Below are 21,887 nucleotides of genomic sequence, written 5' to 3'. Positions count from 1 at the left end.
CTGTGTTCTCAATGGACGGTGTGCCATCCATAGAGAGCCATGCCGTGGGAGTGACGTCATTACTACTTGGCCATTCAAACGACCACAGCCCCCGAACCTGTAAGGAAAACAAGGAGAAGATCGAAGCTTCGGGGGAAGCCGTGACAGATCTCCGTGACAGATCTCTGCTGGAGTGCTTTTTTTTTCCAGGCAAAGTCTTTCATAATGTGCTAGTATGCGATGCATACTAACACATTATGCTCTTAAAGTGATATTAAAATCTTTTTTTTTTTTGTTTAAAAATAACAAAACATGTCATTCATGGTACCTGCTCTGTGCAGTGGTTTTGCACAGAGCATCCCAGATCCTCCTCTTCTTGGGAGGATCTTGGCAGCTTGCTATGGGGGCATCCGAGCAGAGTGGATGTTCTGTGTGTCCATTCATACATTAGGGGGGCTGCTGAACACAGAAGGTTTTTCATCTTAATACATTAAAGCAGAGTTCCACCCAAAAATGGAACTTCTGCTTTAAGGAAAGGTGACCCCCCTGACATGCCACATTTGGTATGTCATTTTTTTGGGGGGGGGGGGGGGACGGACATCTTTTTAGAGGGTTCCAGCTCCCACTTCCTACTGGGGCCCCGGAAGGAAGTTCACCTCTTCCCCCCCCTCCCTCTCGGCAATCATCTGGGACATGCCGCAGGTCCCAGATGATTGCCCGGCCAGTCACAGTGCGCAGCTCACGCAGTGCGTGTCCGGCTGTGAAGCCACATCTGGGCACCCACAATACCGACGCAACGAAGAGGAGAGGAGTGGGGCTTCGTTCCCCCGCATCGCTGGACCCTGGGACAGGTAAACGTCCGATCATTAAAAGTCAGCAGCTGCAGTATTTGTAGCTGCGGACTTAAATTTTTTTTTAATTTTAGTCGGAAAGCTTTAAGATAAAACCTTCTGCCTTTACAACTACTTTAAACTTGCGGAGAGCAGTTTTTTTTTTTAGGTTTATACTGCTTTAAAGGCATAAGGGAAATGACAAAAGTTCAAATGGAAATTGTACATTTGGAAAACAATATATGCGCATGTAAATTCCAATGCAAAAGAGCAATGGAGTTTACATTAATCCAAGCATGTACAGCCAGGCACATCCATGGCTGGTTGTATGTGTCACCTGCTGCTCCCGGGGGCATGCGAAAACACCAGTAGTTTTACGTTAGCGCTCCCTTGTGCCCTCAGAAGGGTCCACTTAAAAATCAGTTGTGGGTAATCACTGCATGTAAGACACCGCACGATCGATAGGATAGTGTACCAGCTTGTGTTGTGTACGGTTTCAGTAACCATGTAATGAACTGCATATGTCTGTTAAAAAAAAAAATTATAAATAAAATTATTCAAAAAAAAAAAAAAAAAAATCAGTTGTATATCCTTCCTAGAAGTGTTGAGCGCTGAAAACTTTGAGGCTTTAGCATTTGAAAACAGTAAAGTTTGGACTTACCGCCCTCTGGAGAAGAAGGAAGCAGCAATCTTTGTTATCGTTTGTGGGGAAAGCATCAGAATTGCTTTAAATGCACAGAAATGTTGAATAAAAACGCATGCCATCTGCTGCCACTGTTTTGGGCAACTAAAATAAGCACAAGCCCTTACTTCTGATGAAGGCCCTCAGAAGTGGTATGACAAGGTCAGCCTGAAAACAGGCCACATCTCAGCCTTTTGCGCAGTTTCCAGTCATGAGTAAATGTTACAGAGCCCATACCCTGGAGAACCCAGCCTAGGTCATGCAGAACATACAAATGGAGGGGTTATAGTGGAAACCAGAGTGCTTTGTATTTGTAACTAATCATTTGTTAATGCTACTATTGTGGTTACAAAAGATTCATAGGAATGATAGATTTGGGAGCTTCATATAATAATAAATAGAGGCGTACAAAGTTGGATACACTGAAACAAAGCTCCAGGGACGGCGGCAGCTGGTGGCGACATCGTTTTTGCTTCATTTGGTAGTAAAGATACAACCATGTGGCAGGCGTAATTATACTCCTGAGACATGAAGCAACAGCAACAAAACTCCCAACAGCATTCCCCTCTACACCACAAAACAGCACAGCCATATCATTACAGAGCTAAACATACTCCTGCTGAGCCACATCTTTCAGTGAGAACCTTTTTCTCAGATTATGAGAAAGCGGATTCATTTTACACTAGGAGAAAATTAAAGACTATGAATTCTTACATGGGTCACACTAAAAACTTACAAAAAGCTTTAAAAAAAAACGTTTTAAATATATAGCTTTATGAGTAGAGTCGCTTTGCAGGCGCTATAACGCTAAAAATAGCGGCTGCAAAGCGCCGCTCCTTTCATCCCAGGGCTTTCACACTGCAGCGGTGCGCTGGCAGGACAATAAAAAAAGTCCCGCTAGCCGCATCTTTGAGGCGCTGTAGGAGCGGTGTATACACCGCTCCTAAAGTGCCCCTTCCCATTGAAATCAATGGGCAGCGCTGCCAAACCGCCGGCAAAGCACCCTGGCTTTGCGGGGGCCGTTTTAACCCTTTTTTGGCCGCTATCAGTGGTTAGAAGTGCCCCGCTAGTGGACAAATAGAGCAGCAAAAATGACGGTAAATCGCGGCTAAAAATATCGCACTTTACCCGACGCCCCTACCGCCCCAGTGTGAAAGGGATCTTAAAGTAAGCTTTTTATCAGAGAAATGTAGGAGCTACCATTGCTGTCCTACTTTTGAAAAGGAGAGCGGCCTGGTGCATGTTCTGACTCACTGGCTTGGAACTGGTATGCAGATTGTAGCAGTGTCAAAATTCCATGTTACCGACTCTGAAAATATTGAAGAAAGGGTCAACACAACAGCAAAAAAACCTTCAATTTTTTGAGGGATAGGTTTACATTCTTTATGGCAGGGGTGTCCAACCTTTTGAAGCACAAGGGCCACTTAAGCGACTTGGTAACCGGTCGCGGGCCACAATAAATGGAGCGGGCGGACGGCAGGTCCATGTCCGCTCTGCATATGCAGAGCGGACATGTACACAGCCCACTATACTCTTTTTTTAGCAGATCAGATTGGAGGTAGGAAACATGTCGGTTTACATCTGCCACTCCTTAGAGGTGAATGGAGGGTCCAATTGGGTCGGACTAACCGTGTAAAAGTGGCCCAAGGCTGCTTTCACACTGATGCGCTATGATTTACCAACGCAGTGTACCTTTGGCTTTCCTGCACTTTGCAATAGACTTCTATTATATTCTGCATGTTTGGTGCATTTTCGGAATGTGTATGGCTCAGTGCTGGTAACCTGCAGGTGCGCTGCTCTGCATCTTCGGGTCAGTTTGAAAGCAGCCGAGTAACCACTGCAGAACAGATATGCCCATATATACACTGTTATTTTTAGTAATAAACTGACCTTTAATAACAGTATTCTATTCCATCCCAGAGCAGGAGGTCGCGGGCCACATCAGAAGGCTCTGCGGGCCACATGTGGCCCCCGGGCCACTGGTTGGGCACTCCTGCTTAATAGCAAAGTCCTTTTGAGCTCTCCAGTATGGCTTTGACATACTTTTTCTGTTAGAACAAAGGGATATTGAAAAGGCTAGTCCACCTCATGAAGTGAGGATGGGACTCCCATCCTGTCAATAGCCATGAAGAAGAATAAACAAAAAGTTGGACCTACGTGTGGGTACTAGTCATCCTTAGCATTTTGTAGCACACTATGCCTGAAAAAAATGTCTAGCTTTAATCGGTTGTGCGGTCAACATGCAACTGAAAGGGTTTCCCAAGCCTCTCACAACTGTATCAGGCTAGGTTCATACTGCTCTGTGAAGTGGCTCACAGCAGGGGGTCCGGTGCGTCCCGATTCTCTGTTTCAGGGATGAATCAGGCACAATTTGTGGCTGGATTTGGACCAGAAGACGCACAGGACTATTCCGCAAACATCCTGGAGCGGTGTGAACCGACTTTGAGAGCCGGTCACAGTCTCCTGACATGCAAATTGGATGCGGGGAAACCTGAATCCAATTCGCACACACGTGTGAACCCACCCATAGGGCATTAGGTCATGGACTGACTATTAGTAGTAGTAATAAGGTGAGGGAAAATTCTGGACAGCCGCACTCCAAAAAAAAAAAAATATATGCCACAGCAGAATGTAGGACAGAAGAGCCGACGTGTTCTACAATTTTAACAGTGCTTAATCATAGCAGCTATGACTAAGCACTGTTGAAAGTGAAACACGTCAGTTCTTCTGTCCTACACTCTGCTGTGGCATGCATTTTTGAATTTTATACAAATAAAAACATATTTTTTGGAGTGCAGCTGTCCAGAAATTTCCCTCACCTTATTGCTATATGCATTGCCTGCACCTACTGCTTCAACTCTGATGAGGGGTTAATTTCCATTGATCCACCTGGAGCAGTAATCCTCTTTCCCTATTAGTGGTAGTAGTGGCAAGGGAAGGAGGTGACAGCATCTATTGATTACATTTAGAACACTTTTCTACTAAACCAGATATTTTTCACAACCAAAGAAAATCCCAGTGTGGTCCTGCCTTATATATAAAAGTTTAAATAATTTTAGTTACAAAAGACCCTGCAACCAACTTAAAGTTGCAGGTAAAACACAGAAAAATAAAGCATTTTAAATGCAGTGTTTCTCCTAAATAAGATTTGTATCCAGTTGCAATATATCTTTGAACTTGCTAGCAAAATGGAATTCCTTTGAAAGAGTCAATTTCCTAGTATAACCACAGTTATATATCAGACAGGAGGCTTCGTATCTTATGCAATTCTTTCTTTACTAAAGCTCATAGCAGAAAGACATAAAAAACTTTATGGTAATTTACAATAGAAAACTCAAAAGGACTACCAATCCCAGCAGTCCCTGGGCCAACGTGGCCCCTCCCAGGCCTCAGCCTATATATGGGACTGTCTGAGGTAACCACATCCTCTTTCTTTCTGCTCATCGCAGCTTCCAGATAAGTATTAGATGTCATATTTATTGATTTTATAATACAGCTGATATTTGGGTATTGGGCTGTGGGGAAATCCCCCCCATCGCCTGCCTTTTTCTCTCAGCTGTGCACTACATTGTTTTATGCATTGTTTTATTCATGTATATGTCTTTTTTATGCATTCTTCCATGCATATTGTTTGTATCCTGGTAATGTGAGGTGACAGGGCTCCCCCTGCGATTCCACCCACACTCGCCGAGCGCGCAGTGCAGCAGCGCTTCTCTTCTGCACATCCGCGGCTCACTCTCCGCTCCCCGCCCGCCCGTTGCTTTTCGCCTGACAGGCGATATCCCTGCGCAGTCGGCGCCATCTTCCCCCCTTCTCCTCTCACGTTCGCGCGCGGAGGGGGGGGCGGTACTCGGCGCCGTCCAATCAGCGCTCTGGAGGCATAGTCTCGCGAGACTTCGCCCCCAGAGCGCGATAGAACGCGGGTTTTCTCCCTCACACCGCTGCCAGTGCAGATCGTCGGTGTAGAGGTGAGGAAGCCTGCTGTGCTGCTCCCAGCTTTTCCTTCCCCCTTCTGTCACCGGAGATACTTGCTACCTCCAGACATTAACCCTCATTCCTCTATGCTTACAGCAGCCTGTAAGGATAGTAAGATTTTTTAAAGAGAAAGTACCTTTCTGCACTTTAATGTCAGGATAGGAAGATCCTTAAAAGAAAATACTTGGTCCCAGTGTAGATACCTTGAGGTATAGATATATATACAAGTGCAGATATATACATTAAGAGGTGATCAGTGTTTTTAAACACATACGGGCTATATATATATATGTTAACCATGTCTGAGGACAATTTTACTGCCCCCCTTGCAGGGGAGGCTTTCACCCTTGATACTACACAGTTCATGACGGCTGCTCAGATCCAGGATCTGATTAACATCTCTGTCCAGACGGCTCTGGCCTCGGCCATCCCGTCCAAGGGACCACTCACCTCTAAGCCTGCTATGACTACTCCGCCTCTAAATGGCGAACCGCCAAATAAGAAAGGCAAGGTTTCTTTCAAGCAGAAACACACTCTAGCAGCACCTGACTCCCCGACAGGGGAAGTAAACAATTTGTTCCAGGCAGTACCCTCCCCGGCCTGCCAACCTCAATATCCAACAGACCCTGACCGACCCCTGGGCCTCAGGGAGTTAGACACTAAGAGGCAACGGTCCTCGCGAAGGACCAAACCTGACTCCTACGTCGTTTCCTCGGACGAGGACTCGCCAGGTGCTTCAGGGAGAAGCGAGTCTGATGACTACGGGTCTGATGAAGACAGACAGGATATTGAGGATACGGCATTTCACTCCAATGCCACCCCTGATACACAGGGAGAAATTATTTTGGATGCACTGGGGGAACCATTCTTCCACCCAGATGCCATCGCTCACCCGCGATCTGGCGATTGGTCCCCACTGCCTCACGTATCTCAATACGTAGAACAGTGGGCCGGGAAATCCCTGGACAGACCTGCCCGCAACAAATTAAGGGCCGAATGCCCTAGACCAACCATCCCCAACAAGGTGGTGGCCACACCTGAGGTGGACCCCATGCTAGCTAAATATCTAGCAAAATCAGGGAAACTCCCCAAAAAAGGGATCGAGCGGTCCTTTAAGGCTATCCAGGAACGCATCCTTGATTTAATAGGGCCCCTGACTAAAATTCTGAACTTGTCAGAACAAGCAGCCGCTTCGGGCCAACCAGTAGACCTAATACAACTCCGCGGCTGGGCCCAGAGAGCCATTTGCCTAGCAGGTACGGCTAACACCTCCTGCTCAATCGAGAGACGCCGTTCCATATTAATGCGGCTAGACCCCCAGCTATCCCACCTGGCAGAAACAGAACCCGGCCCTTCAGCGGGCGGTATGCTCTTTGGGGACAACCTCCTCAAAGACATCAATAAATTCGTGGGATTATTTTCGGGCCTTGACAAGGCCCAGACTTCACTAAGGAAGTCAGGAACCGTAAGAGTTTTTAACAGGGCCGGCAGAAGCAGAGGCCGATCTGCCGGCCGCGGTTCCTCATACAGGCCACAAAACAGAAACCCCCATTACCAGTACCAGCAGGCTCCTCCCACCTACCCCGTTCCAGTGGCGCAGCCAGCACCGTTTTTTCCACCCAGAGGCAGACCATGGCGCGGACGCGGCGGACGTGGTTACACACGATCACGGCCTCCATTCGGTGAGTATTCCATACACTCCACAACCACACATACCAGTGGGGGGACGCCTGAAATATTTTATCCACGCCTGGTCTGCGATTACGGCAGACCCGTGGATATTGCAGACGGTCGTGGGTTTCCGAGTAGAACTTCTATCCTCACCAATGTTAAATGTGGCCCCTCACCCCATCAATTTCACGAGCCACAGCATTGCGCTCATCGAGAGCGAAATTCAGGACCTCTGGTCCAAACAAGCAATTTTAAAAGTACAAAATTGTTCCCCGGGGTTCATAAGCAATCTTTTCCTTGTCAAGAAAAAAGGGGGCGGGTTTCGTCCCGTAATAAATTTAAGAAATCTGAACCAACATGTCTGCTACAGACACTTCAAAATGGAGGGCATCCACTGTCTCCGAGACCTCCTACAAACAGGAGACTGGCTGGGGAAAATAGATCTGAAAGACGCCTATCTCACTGTCCCTATTCACACGGAGTCACAACACCTACTACGATTCCGTTGGAAGACTCAGATGTGGCAGTTCACCTGCCTCCCGTTCGGGCTATCGTCAGCACCATGGTGTTTCACGAAGTTAATGAAACCAGTGGTAGCATCACTGCGCAGCAGAGGGGTACGTCTAATTATCTATTTGGACGATATCCTTATCATGGCCCACACAAAGGCCCTAGTGTCCCTTCACATGTCCTGGACGGTGTCTCTCCTTCAGACACTGGGTTTCCTAATCAACCGCGAAAAGTCGGTCCTAGACCCAGCCCAAGGGATGGAATTCTTGGGTTTCCTAGTGGACACCAAACAAGCGGTCCTCCGCCTCCCAAAAACAAAATTAGCCCTAATTCGAAAGGAAATCAGGGCAGTTCTCCGCAAAGGCTTCTTGTCCTTGCGGGTTCTGGCTCGTCTAGTGGGACTCTTAGCTGCTTCCATCCAGGCCATCTTCCCGGCCCCGCTTCACTACAGGGCTCTTCAGAGACTCAAAATTTTACATATTCGCCAGGGGCTCAGGTATGCGGACGAGATTCCCCTCTGTCCGGAGGCAATAGAAGAATTGCAGTGGTGGCTCCGTCACGCGATCGAGTGGAACGGCAAGACCATTTTCAATTCCGGGCCCGACATCATCATAGAGTCGGACGCGAGTCGCCACGGCTGGGGCGCTCGCTGCGGGACAGATTCCACAGGAGGGACTTGGTCTACCTCCGAGTCGGAATTGCACATCAATGCCTTGGAACTGTTGGCGGCATTTTTTGCCGTCAAGAGCTTCATCCCACAAGCTTCCAATTGCTGTGTACTGTTCCGCATGGACAATGTGGCCGCGGTTCAGTATGTCAACCGCTTGGGTGGCACCAGATCCAGAGTCCTTGCAGATCTGGCGAAGGAATTTTGGCATTTTTGCTTGGCCCGCAACATTATCCCTATCGCGGAATATATTCCAGGAATCTCCAACACGGTAGCCGACTGGTACTCACGACACCTTACCGACTCCAGCGACTGGCAGCTGGATCGCCCGGTATTCCGCCTTCTGGAACGTCTTTGGGGCCCATTGAACATGGACTTGTTCGCTTCTCGCCTCAATCACCAGCTGCCCCACTTCTTCAGCTGGAGGCCCGACCCAGAAGCATCCGCGGTGGACGCGTTCCGCCACATTTGGCCAGAAGGAACGCACTACGCGTTCCCCCCATTTCAGATGATACCCAGAGTTCTCCTTCATGCCTCGAACCAACATGCGACAATTGTACTGATAACACCCTGGTGGCCGACACAGCCCTGGTTCCCCCTCCTCTTGGGGATGGTCGTGGACTACCCCAGACTGATTCCCCTGTCCCCAATGCTGTTGACCAACCCGTCCGGGGAACCCCATCCACTAATCATGGAGGGCAACCTACACCTCCTGGCGTGGCTGATTTCAGGATCTCAGAATCGGATCTCAACCTTTCAGGATCAGCTAGGGATCTCCTCGCTGTGGCCTGGGCCCCTGGGACCAGATCAACCTATCGATATGCCTGGCGACTCTGGGTTCGTTGGTGTGGTCAACGACAGGTTGATCCCATACACGCTCCTGTGTCCGTAGTGGTAAATTATTTGGCAGAGTCTTTTGATTCTGGCAAATCTTACAGCTCCATCAATATATACCGTTCGGCCATATCAGCATACCACTGTCCAGTTAATTCGTTAGCTATAGGAAAACATCCATTGATCTGTAGACTACTGCGAGGTATTAGATTCCAACGTCCCCCTAGGCCCAGATATCAGTCAACTTGGGACGTCTCCAAACTATTAGACATGTTTGCTTCATGGGAGGACAATGAGGAATTGCCCTTACGGCTGTTATCTTTCAAACTCACAGTCCTACTCTGTTTGGTCTCAATCAAGCGCGTCTCAGACGTAAGAGCGTTAGACATCTCCAGGCGGCAATTTTCGCCTCAGGGAGTCAATTTTTCTGTGGTCCGTAGGACAAAAACGAGTATCCAATCTGTCTTCTACCCCTTCTTTCCCACTCACCCGCGGCTTTGCGTGGTTCGCTGTTTACAAACTTATGAAGCACACACGTCGATGCTTCGACCATCTAATCTGTCCCAACTCTTGGTCTCGTACGTCAAGCCCCATCACCCAGTCTCTTCCGCCACATTGGCTCGGTGGGTACGTTCCACCATGGAAATGGCGGGCATAGACGTCTCCTTATTTGGAGCACATTCTACTAGGGGTGCTATGGCTACGAAAATCGTCTCCTCTGGAGGCTCTCTTCACGACCTACTCAGGGCAGCTGATTGGTCATCAGAATCCACCTTTCGTAACTTCTATTTCAGACCGGAGGCACATGTATCCATGTCAATTTTATGAATTTGGTTTTTATGATTGTGCATTATAATGTTATTGTTTGCTTTAAACTTGCATAAGATACGAAGCCTCCTGTCTGATATATAAATTGAGATTTTCCTAGCTGGTGAAGGAAAATATTAGTTATATGAAGACAGGAGGCGAGTATCTTCCCTCCCTTCCCATCCCTATTACGATTATCTCTCTTCTCCTTTCAGGCTATTGAACCTCACAATCCTGACCCGGAAATGCGGATGATTTAAGTGGCTCACAATCCCTGTTGGATTGCAGTTGGTCTGTTTTTCTCCGGAAGGCGACGGCCCGGTCGACCCGGTATGCTTCGGTTCCCCTTGATCCCCGTTGGGATGAAGTCAGTTCGGTTGAAGCGGTCCAGTTGGTTTTCCCTTTTCGCTCCCTGCAGACGCGGAGATCGTGTTCCAACGAGGAAGCCCCTGATCATCATAAGGAGAGAGGATCGGACTTACATTCTGATTACACGGTTTTTACACAAAGAAAGAGGATGTGGTTACCTCAGACAGTCCCATATATAGGCTGAGGCCTGGGAGGGGCCACGTTGGCCCAGGGACTGCTGGGATTGGTAGTCCTTTTGAGTTTTCTATTGTAAATTACCATAAAGTTTTTTATGTCTTTCTGCTATGAGCTTTAGTAAAGAAAGAATTGCATAAGATACTCGCCTCCTGTCTTCATATAACTAATATTTTCCTTCACCAGCTAGGAAAATCTCAATTTCCCCCTCCCCTCTTCCATGTCATAGCCCTCTGCTCCTCCGGGGCAAGCCACTTATTGTCTGTGCTGACCCAGCTCCCCATCTTTCACTTTCCTAAAATGTCCTTTTACGTAACTGCCAGAGAAGAAGTGTGTAAGAGTGCCACCTGAGCAGCTTTAAAAAAAATATAAAAATGAATTTAATAAAATGTACCACCTATAACCATTTATCGTGGTTACACTTATGCACATATCTGTCTGGACCAATCATCTTCCCCAACTCATTATTGATGTAGTGTATAACAGAAATGTTTTAAAACGTTTATATAGAATTTCTAAATAATTTATCCTTGGCAGGGAAACAAATTTTACCACTTAAGTTCACGAGCTGCAGATACTTTCAGGTTACTGGTTTGTGGGCCAAATCCCATTAAAGATTATGTCATGCTTAAGAGGCCAAGCCTTGCCATTTACAAAATAGTACACAGTATAAATGGTGTAAACAGTTCAGAGTATATCAATTGCTTTGGATGCTATAATGTGCAGCATTACATTTATATAATCCCAATATCATACCAGGGTGTAACTGCAAAATCGCAGCAAAAGTTTGAGTGTGCAATCCACCACAACATGCTGGCCCATTTGTAAAATTGTATCTGTGCCAACAGGCATTGTAGTTTGGTGGCTAGGGGCATATTGCACATCTAATATTGGCCTCCTTTATGACTACGTGTGTAGCGCCATGCTCCCATTGAGTAGGCGCTATGTGTTAAATTCTAGTTGCCTGAGCTGTAGTTTAGCTCAGAAGGATTATGCCAAATTGTTGGTTCTGTTTCAGTTCAGCTGGGTTGCACAATTTTCCCCTTGACGGTGAGTGTCGCCGTTACCACAGGTCAAGGTTGGAAAGGCAGCAGGATCGATGCATTGGGTAACTCTTTTCCAGAAGCAGCTCAGGGTGTGTTCAACACTCTGCATTCCGGGGAGCGGTACTTAAGGGACAGACGCCATTTTGGAGTGGTTCTTCCGATCCTGACCTGATGGCCCTCCTGGCCTCAGGGATGTGTGAGCATTTTCGTAGCCTCTGGGCCGGCTGGTCCAAGGCCTCGCAACTGAGAGTAGGCCCAAGAGTTTCAGGGGCCTACTAATCCAGGGATGGTCCTTCGCTACCTTACCTACGGGAGGAAGCTAAACCAGTGGGATTCAATTGAAGGACGTATCCTGGCAAATTTACCTCACTGTGCTGCCGGCCTGGCTGAAATATTCTTGGCACCGTGAGTTGTGTACGTTACCGAACTATACAAAGTGTGCCAGTGGTTACACGATCTTGAGGCAGAAGATTGTGGGACGGCCTGACAACACTTATCAAGTCTGTGGCAGAGACTTTGATGAGCTTCACACCAGCTGCTAGACCAGGGAGAGTATGCCTATCTGGTGGTTGCTGAAATCCAGTGTGGAACTGAATTAATCCTCTGGATCCCGGTTGTACCCGTGATCCGCAAAGCAAATGGTACCCGAGTCTTTACCCATCCCTCTACCCCTCTGTTGGATAACTTTGTTCAATAAAAACCTTGAAAGACGGTTTGGTGCAGACATTTTTGTGGACAACTCTTCAAGGAGAACCCCTAAAACGAGCATATGGAACAGTAAAGTAATGGCAGGCCCAAATCTAAACCAGCAGCTCCTTCGGGGGTAGTGCTACACCTATTAAATACATTATTATAAATATTGGTGAACAGGTACTTGTATTTTGTATAGCACTCCTAAATATTGATGTCCAGTTCTACTAAAGCTGATCCCAGTCACATCATGAACATGCCTGCATGGCAAGGTTGCTTGATTGACTCAAAAAAGTCCATGCAAGGTCTGCTTTCTTTTTATCACAGTTTTCACCAATAGCCCAGCTTTATTTGACAAACCCTTTACTGATCCCCAACAGGGCTATCACTCTTAGGCCCCATAGCAGTCACATGAGATGCTACAGGTATAGTTTCCCCTTGCCATTTACAATAAAACAAAATAAAAATTATATGAAATAAAACCGAGTTGTTTTCTCACTGGACCCTGTAAGCAATGTTTTACATCCATAGCTCCCCTCCTTTCTATTATTTTTTTAAATATTAAAACCTCCAATTTCTAGGGATATCCAGATGTGTTGTCCTTGGAAATTTGACTAGTATTTAGAAATAAATATATCAAACTTTGTACCTTGCCTCATTTTATGGGCAGAGATTTAATAGGAGTCGAATAACCCCTAGTAGATTGAAAAGATGGCGGTAAAGTGCAGCTAAAACCAGCGTCACTTTACCGCTACCGCCACTACCGCTTATGTGAAAGTGTCCCAAGAGCCCAACCTGTGGGTTAGAATCCCAAAGGCATCTCACAGCAGATTTGTGGAGGCCTAAATTTTGTCTATAATATTGATTAAAGCTGCTATGATGATATGCTTAGTTTTCTACAGAATCCCACACTGACAATTTGGAGCCACAGCATAAAAAGTGGTTCTATAGTCAAAGTTTTTTTGAACTTAAAGTGTTTGTACAGGAAAAAATGTTTTTTCGTTTCAAATAACAAACATGTCATACTTACCTCCACTGTGCAGTTCGTTTTGCACAGAGAGGCCCTGATCCACATCTTCTGGGGTCCCTCGGCGGCTGTCTCGATCCTCCCCGCAATTAGTAACCACAGTCATGCGAGAGCCCCCATGGTGGTCACCAATTGCGGGCGCGCTCCCATGATACAGCGAGCGGCCAAAGCCACTCACTGCATCACTCGGCCCCGCCCCGTCACTGGATGTGATTGACAGCAGCGCCAGCCAATGGCTGCGCTGCTCTCAATCCCATCCGCTCTAGCCAATCAGTGGCAATGCTGAGCGGCGAAGAGGATCTCGGGACTTTTGAGGGGTCAGGTAAGTATAACGGGGGCTCGGCGTTCTGCAATGTTTTTTCACCTTAATGCATAGATTGCATTAAGGTGAAAAAAAGGGAAGGAGGAAAGGAAAGAAAGAAAAGAAAAGAAAAAGAAAAAGAAAAAGAAAAAGAAAAAAAGAAAAAGAAAAATAAAGAAAAGAAAAGAAAAAGGAAGGAAAGGAAGGAAAGAAAGAAAGAAAGAAAGAAAGAAAGAAGTCCCGTCTGCAGCAGCGCTGCTCTTGCTCCCTGGTCTCACATGGCATATTGATAGCAGCAGGAGCCATTGGCTCCTGCTGCTGTCAATCAAATCATGTGAGGGGGGGGCAGGGCTGAGCCACACTGTCTATACATGCACACAGCCTGGCTCGAGTTGGCCTGCATGTCTGCCCCCAAAGCAAGCGGCTTGCTATGGAGGCAGACACTAAGGCCCCATTCACACCTGAGCATGGCGTTTTCAGGCAGAAAGTCGCGCAATTTTGCTGGGATTTTGAACAGGTCAAAAAGGTCACCAATGTAAAAAGCAGAAAAACGCCCAAAATTTGTCAAAAAAATTAATAAATAAAAAAATACTTTTTTTTTGAGCTTCAGGTGTTTTAGAGCTTCTGGCTTCAGGCGTTTTGGAATGGAGATGTGAATCATCTCCATAGAGAAGAATTGAATTTTTCCCCCCTCCAGCGTTTTGTAGCTTCAGGCTTCAACCTACAAAATGCTCAGGTGTGAATGGGGTCTAAAGAGGAAGAGCCTAGAGTGCTGGAAAGAGACTATGTGGCTGCAATACAAATGCACAGGGTAGGCAAGTATGAACCTCTTTATTTTGGGTAAGTCATTGGAGCCTTTACAATCACTTTAAAATACATCTAAACAGGACAAGGTTTTATTTGATTTTTTTTTATTTGGATAGAATAGGGGGGGTGCTAGAACCTCTACCAGCTTATTATTGTCTGTGTCACTGCCTGGGAGATTCATCCTCTTTATTTGTTCTGGTAATCCTTGTCACAATGAGGACACTTGTTCTGTCTAAAAGAGATTTCCAGACAGTACAATTTTTACAGAGGTTTTAAACCGCCATAAAAAAAAAAAAAAAAAAAAAAAAAAAGAAGGATATATGCTCTGCTCAAACCTGCCTTATGTAAAGCAATTTTCTATACAGTGTAAGATTTTTTCTTTCCATGCAAGCAAAAAACAAAATTTCTCTGGGAACCTATGTGGAAAATACACCCTCCTAATATTAGTCACTGGTGGATTGTTAAAACTGAAAGAATCCCAGAAATATGACTCATACAGAGCCCATGAAAAATAAAAAGTGGAATAGCCTGAGCCCATGCTACACATGGTTGTTATCTGAGGAGTATTGTGTAGAACAGTTAAGTAAATTCCTCCATCTGGGAATGCATTAAAAACTTACTGTATGACTGATGGGGATTTTTGGTTTGTTAATCAGGAAAGTCAGCATGCCATGAGTCAGGAGAAAAAAGTGTCATATTTGTTAAAGGCCAACTAGAGTATACCAAAGAGGGAGGTTACAAAAAAAAAAAAAAAAAAAAAAGCACAAACACACACACACCACCCTTGGTAGTGCATTTTTCTTCCGAATAAGCTCTTACTGAGCCAGCACAATTCATTGCAAAAGTCCCCTACTAAAAGGCCACGCTCCTCCTCTCATAACACATTCTTCCAGAGACCCCACGAGCCTCTAAACTTGGGGTACGCACATAGGCAACATTGAGCTCACATTGTGCCTCTGTCTTTTCCCAATTCACCTTTGGTTAATGTAGGTTCCCAACACATTTACGGTAAGGTGTGAAGAGGCTGGACTAGTGGCGGCCCGACTATAGTGGGCACCGCCCCCCCCCCCCCCCCCTGTAGTCACAAAAAAAAAAAAGTTCAAAACGGCTCCTTTAACCCTCCTGGCGGTATTCCCGAGTCTGACTCGGGGTTCGATTTTTGTGCTAGGATCGGTAACCCGAGTCAGACTCGGGCTTGCCTCGCTGGATACACAGGCAGTGTTTTCTTACCTTGTCCCTGGATCCAGCGATGCCACCGCGCTGTGTGAGCAAGCAGGTCCTCGCTCGATTCACAGTGTGCTCCTGTGCCGCCGATCTCCATTCCCTGCGACGTTACGACGCACGGGAGCGGAGAACGGCGCCAAATTCAAAAACGTAAACAAACACATTACATACAGTATACTATAATCTTATAGATTACAGTACTGTATGCAAAAAAAACACCCCCCCCTTGTCCCTAGTGGTCTGTCCTGTGTCATGCATGTCATTTTATATAATAAAAACTGTTCTTTCTGCCTGCAAACTGCAGATTGTCCATAGCAACCAAAAGTGTCTTTTTATGTCAAAAATGGTTTTAGAGCAGCTAGAAAACAGCGATAATAAATTATAATCACTTGCAGAATTGTGCGATAGCGATTTGTGGGGAAATTCGTCATAAAAAAATAAGTAATGACAGCGACAATTCTGCAACTGAGCAAATTTCAGTGATTTTGAGTTGATTACATTATTGAATAATTTTTATTATAATTATATTATTATTTGTTATAATTATTTATTATATTATAATTTAAGATTTTGTTTTAAAAAAAATTTCATACCCGGGATGCCTACTACACTCTGGTTTGGTCAGATTTAAGTGAGTTATTCCTAAGAATTACAGGCCTACAGTATAAAACGCCAAATTTCCTTGCAAATAATGGTACCGCTTTCAGCACCTTTTTTCTGAAAGAATCATACCGCCAGGGAGGTGAAGAAAAAAAATGTAATTTCAAAAAAATCCTTTTACCAAATGCACTATGTGACGCCGGCCACATCCATTATGGGAAGTGCCACGTCAATGCAAATCACAAGATTGCAGATGCAGCACTTCATTTGTGGGCTTTAGTACCGCCTTGTGGCGCTTACCGATGCACCACAGCTTCTGCCCGGCGCTAGTAGTATCTATTACTACAGCTGGGCAGTTTGATTGACATCTGAGTAGATCATGATGTCACTTCCTGTTTTCTCGCTGGCAGTATGAGGAGCGGACCCCTCCATGGCCGCTGTAAGAGGTACAAGGAGAGGACACCACAAGAAAGTTAAGTGCTGCTGTCCCGCTGTGTCATTTATCTCTCGGTGGTCGTCGCCCCCTCCCGCTTATCATCCTTAAACTGAATGTCATTTTCGCATTTTCAGGGACTTTTGGCGGCACTAGCTGTCCCCCCCCCTCCCCCCTCGGCGGCACTCCAATTGATGGGACAGGCGCTGGCTGCAATTGATGGGAGAGAGGCGCTGCATTTGATGGGAGAGATGCGCTGCATTTGATGCGACACATTGCTGCATGTAAGGAGAGACTCTGTTGTGGGCACCTGATAGCAGGCGACACGCTCAGGGCTCCCACTGATTCTGCATTATGGCGAGTTGAATGATTTAATTTATATTACAATGTAATAATAGAAATAATGCGCTTCAATTATCCTGACACCATAACAACCATGGTGCCGGGATGATTGAAGTATCTTTCTTTATCTGCTGATTGTTAAACTTTCTAGAATTCACATATTTCTATTGTTGTGTAGAATCTGGGCCTGCTGTCCCTCTCTCTCCCTCGTTCATCTTAGATGCCAACCACACCACATTAAAGCTATGCCCACTATTTCACTGAAACCGCACCCATTTCCACCAAGTGGGAGGGGTCAAAAAGGAAGGGCGCGGTCTGGCGCCCCCCCATCCTAAAACTTCACCAGCTGCCACTGGACTGGACCAACGCTCAACCCTCTGCATGCTGGCTGGTATGTGGTCCACTTTAAGTCACACAAGATTCTGACATTAAAAAAATAAATACAAAGTCTTTTTTACCCCCAAATAGCCAAGAGTTCTGATACACAGTTCTCTAGGAATCTAACTGAACCCATAAAACATACCTTCTGTTTCAGATAAACATTTTTCTTTGCGGTCTTGGCATTCTCCTTCAGGCTCTCATCTTCATATACTAAAACATAATCAATACGTCTTTGATCATCGTTGAAACATAAAGATTCAAAGTTCTCATTAAACTCAACCTGGAATAAAAAATAATAAAAAATTAAAAATTTAAAATTAAATACAGAAAAATACGCTACATTTACACAACACACACAGTATTTGTTTAGATAGGCAGCTTTAAGCACTTTATAGGTTAGGTAATATATATATATATATATATATATATATATATATATATATATATATACACATACATACATACATATACACACACACACACACACACACACACACACACACACACACGTCAACATCTAGCATAAGGAAAGGGATGGTCTGCATTCAGCATGACATCCAAAATTTTATTACATACATGTACAAAGCTGTAAAACAGCCTACGCGTTTCAGACATTAGTCCTTAGTCATGGCTGATAAACAAAATAAGGGACACTTAAATAGGTCACAAGATTAACCAACAAACGTGAAAAAAAAAAAAAAAGAAGAAGGGGAAAACCCAGCATGACTCAGTGGAAAAAATACAAACCACGCATACTATTGTGGGCCACGTTTTATATGCCTGTTTTTTTATGTATACTTTTTGTGATTTGTTTCACTGCACAGAGTCATGCCGGGTTTTCACTTTTGCATTTTTAATTTACCTGTGTTGGTTAATCATGTCACCTTTGTATTTACTATTTAAGTGTTACTTATTTTGTTTTTTTATCAGCCATGACTATGGACTAATGTCCGAAACACATAGGGCGTTATACAGCTTTGTACATGTATTTAATAAAGAAATACCATTTTGGATGTCATCCCGAGTGCCGACCATCCCTTTCCTTATTCTGGTATGTTGGAGGTGTCAACAGCCTCAAGGTCTGAGCACCAGGCGGAATTTATGTGGGAAGACTGCAGCGCCTATGTACCCGTTTCCCTCAACATCTAGCATAGATGTGACCGCCATGCTTCCTGGGATTCACACATGTACACAGGGGGAGATTTACCAATTCTGGAGCACTCAGAATCTGGTGCAGCTGTGCATGGTAGCCAATCAGCTTCAAACTTCAGCTTGTTCATTTAAGCTTTGACAATAAGGGCCCTTTCACACAGAGCGGATCCGTATTGATCCGCCCCGTGTGTGTCCGTCGGCTCAGCGGGATCATCCATAAATCCCTGCTGAGCTGTCGGCGGACAGGGCGGTCCCCGCACACTGTGCAGAGACCGCCCTGTCTTTCCTCCGCTCTCCCCATGGGGAATCGGACTGTGTGTCCGTATTCATCCGATCCGTTCCGCCGGACGGAAGAAATATAGGGTTTTCTTCCATCCGCAAAAGCGGATCTTTGCGTCTGATCTAACGTCTGCAATCCCATAGGGATACATTACAAGTCCGTAAAGGAGGATAATTGTACTCGCGAGATGCTTATTTATATGTCCTTATCTATATAGCATAAGTGAGAGCAAGATTCATCATTGCCTAGGCTTGTTTATTCCAGATTGCGATTGGAAGTTTTAACATATGATGGAATTGTAACTTAGCAACACAGCATCTGCTGACCACTATTTGAGCCCTGTTGAAGTACAAATGGACCTAGTCCATATTTCTATGCCTTACCTATACATGGTCAATCTGGATTGGGATTTCAACTGAGCTTGTTTGTTACTTTGCAAGATGAAATTATTAAATCCTTCCTCAGTATGTAAACTATTAACAAACTAACAAAAGAAAACTATTTATCCTACAGTATCAATCCCCAAAAGGTGCATATCAACCACAAATCTCCTACAGGCACATCGCTCAAAACTAGCAAAAACACAATCCAATAACAAATATAAGGAACATTGCAGTGTAACACAGAATAAAATTCTACAAATAAAACAATGTCAAGTGTTGCGTACAAAAACAATTTTTTATAGATGCGAAACGAAAAACAACTGTTGTGGTCAAAAGTTTGAAAAGCTGTGAGAAACCAAAAGTTCAGATAAAATCCTTAGGCTGCTTTCACACTGAGGCGCTTTGCAGGCGCTGTTGCGCTAAAAATAGAGCCTGCAAAGTGCCCTGAAAGAGCCGCTCCTTTATATCCAGTGTGAAAGCCTGAGGGCTTTCACACTGGTGCTTTGTGCTGGCAGGACGGTAAAAAAAGTCCTGCCAGACGCATCTTTGAGGTGCTGTAGGAGCGGTGAATATACTGCTCCTACAGCACCCCTGCCCATTGAAATCAATGGGGCAGTGCCTCCAAACCATTCGCAAAAGCTGCATTTTTTCCGGGCGGATTTAACCCTTTTTTGGCCGATAGCCGCTGAAAATCACAGCAATAACTACGGTAAAGCGTCGCTAAAAATAGCGGCACTTTACTGCCAACGCCCCAGTGTGAAAGTACACTTAACCCAACCCAAAAAAACACCCAATTGATCTTCAATTAGCAACGTTTTCAATAATCCTTTCACCTGTAATTTCAGATTACGCTAACAAAGCTTGTATCTCCTCCTCCAGATTAGAACATTCCACCAAAACATCTGAAGCTACAGCAATCTTCAACTAGTTTTCTTCATGGCTCTAAAAATAAACCCACATTGATGGGTGGATCAGACCTCAGAAAGACTCACATCCAATACCATCACCATCAAATTTACAGGCTTCTAGTGTGACTCCAGAGACACTCTGTAGAATAAAGTTGGCAATAGACAGGCAAAAAGCATGCATACCTGGCTGGTCTGTTACTTTTGGCACTCCCTAGCCCATACAAATGGCCATTAAAAGTGGATAAAGAAATCCAAGAAGGTTTTCAAAAATGACTGTGAATGGTATGTGTATTGTAATGTATAAATTCCACTTACACTAGGGTGACCAGACATCCCCGGTTTCAGGGGACAGTCACCGGATTGAGGACACTGTCCCCGGACTAAGTCTGTCCCCGGTTTGGATTTGAACAGGGGTTGGGGCAATTTCAAAGACAGACAAATCTTAATTACACCCCCCGCTCTGCCGCTCCTACTAGCTTAGGGGGGGGGTGTATTTTTCCCCCCCATTATCTGTGCCCCTTTCTGATGATCATGTGCTGGTTGGAGCGGAGGGAATATTTATTCAGTTGTTTCGGGCGCATGCCCATTCAGCTCCCCTCGCAGGATCTTCTGCCTTGGCTCAAGTCCCAGCCAGCCGCCTGCCCACTTATCTCCTTGCCTTCCCTGTCGGAGTGATCTTCCTCTTCTCCGCACCCAGTAGTAGCTGGGGCCCGAAGAGTAAGACTTGATAGACTGAGGTGGGTGGCAACGGGTAGAGAGTCACAGATTGCCTCCATTACTAGTAAAAAATAAATATGTCCCCAGATTTTATTTAAAAAATGTGGTCACCTTAACTTACACAGTCTATTCTGAGATAGAGTACTGTGTAAATCCCACTGTGAGCATAGCAGTACCATTAGCAGGCAACTTTCAGTCCCTGGCCGGCACATTATTTGAATTAAAGTGGTCAGCTCTCACAGTGGGGTTTCCACAGTCTTGTACTTCAGAAAGTATAGAGCAATGGAAAGTTCCTGAGTCCCATTCAAAAATAATGATAATGGCTGGAGTATTTTCCAACAAGAAAAGCTGTCAGGATACAAATATTGGAGTCGCTATTGCTGGCCTTGCTTAAAAGGTTCATGCTTTGAAGACCATCATACTTATCCTTGCGTTACAACTTAGTGATCCGATAAACCAAGCAGTGAAGGGAGGATTAGGATGACTGCTCTGGTCGCTTGTACTGTCAAGAAATGCTAGCTTACATGCTGTTATTCTAACAGGTTCTTTTTTTTTTTTAATGATGTACTAGAAACAGACACCATGTCCTACAGCTTGTTCTGTAATTTGTATAAAGCAGTGACTCAAATGATCAAAAAAATAAAAAAAAGCAAAAAAACAGGAAGTCTACAAAGGGTTGGGAAAGATTTCCCTTCCTGACCTATACCAAGTAAAAATAACTCATAAATAACTCACTAAATAATGTTCTAGTTAATTTCAAGAACAGGACAACTGGAAAATGCTGAGCTTAGTGCAGAGCTCAATGAAAAATATGGCTGTCCAGTGTGCTAAAAACCCTTACATTTTACGTTATCTAGGGTATTTGTTATAAATGAAAGAATTTGAGGATGTATCAACATTTTAAATAAATGTTACCCAAACTATATGGATTTCTTAGAATGTAAAAAAGATAGCAACTTGGTCATTAACTCTTAACTTTGAATAAAAGAGGTCCCTACAAAGATCATAAATACTCCCCTCCCCATCTGCCCTCACCCCCGAACAATATTAAGAATCGTCTATTTCTTAGTCACTTTAAAGCTAAATTCCAGGACTTAT

General features: G+C 45.0%; 1 protein-coding gene across 3 annotated transcripts in view; it reads right to left on the bottom strand.

Moving 5' to 3' along the window:
- The window catches only part of ANO6 (anoctamin 6), a 154,883-nt gene that overhangs the window by 72,580 nt on the left and 60,416 nt on the right, over positions 1-21,887 (bottom strand). For all 3 annotated transcript variants that reach the window (XM_040343896.1, XM_040343894.1, XM_040343897.1), the window contains exon 3: positions 17,492-17,629. In XM_040343896.1, the coding sequence (XP_040199830.1) occupies positions 17,492-17,629 (138 nt within the window). The remainder of the gene's footprint in view (positions 1-17,491; positions 17,630-21,887) is intronic.

The sequence above is a fragment of the Rana temporaria genome, chromosome 3, assembly GCF_905171775.1.
Source record: "Rana temporaria chromosome 3, aRanTem1.1, whole genome shotgun sequence".
NCBI classification, from domain to species: Eukaryota; Metazoa; Chordata; class Amphibia; order Anura; family Ranidae; genus Rana; species Rana temporaria.
Note: the sequence above shows the minus strand (reverse complement) of the source record. Positions and strands in the feature narration are given on the sequence as shown.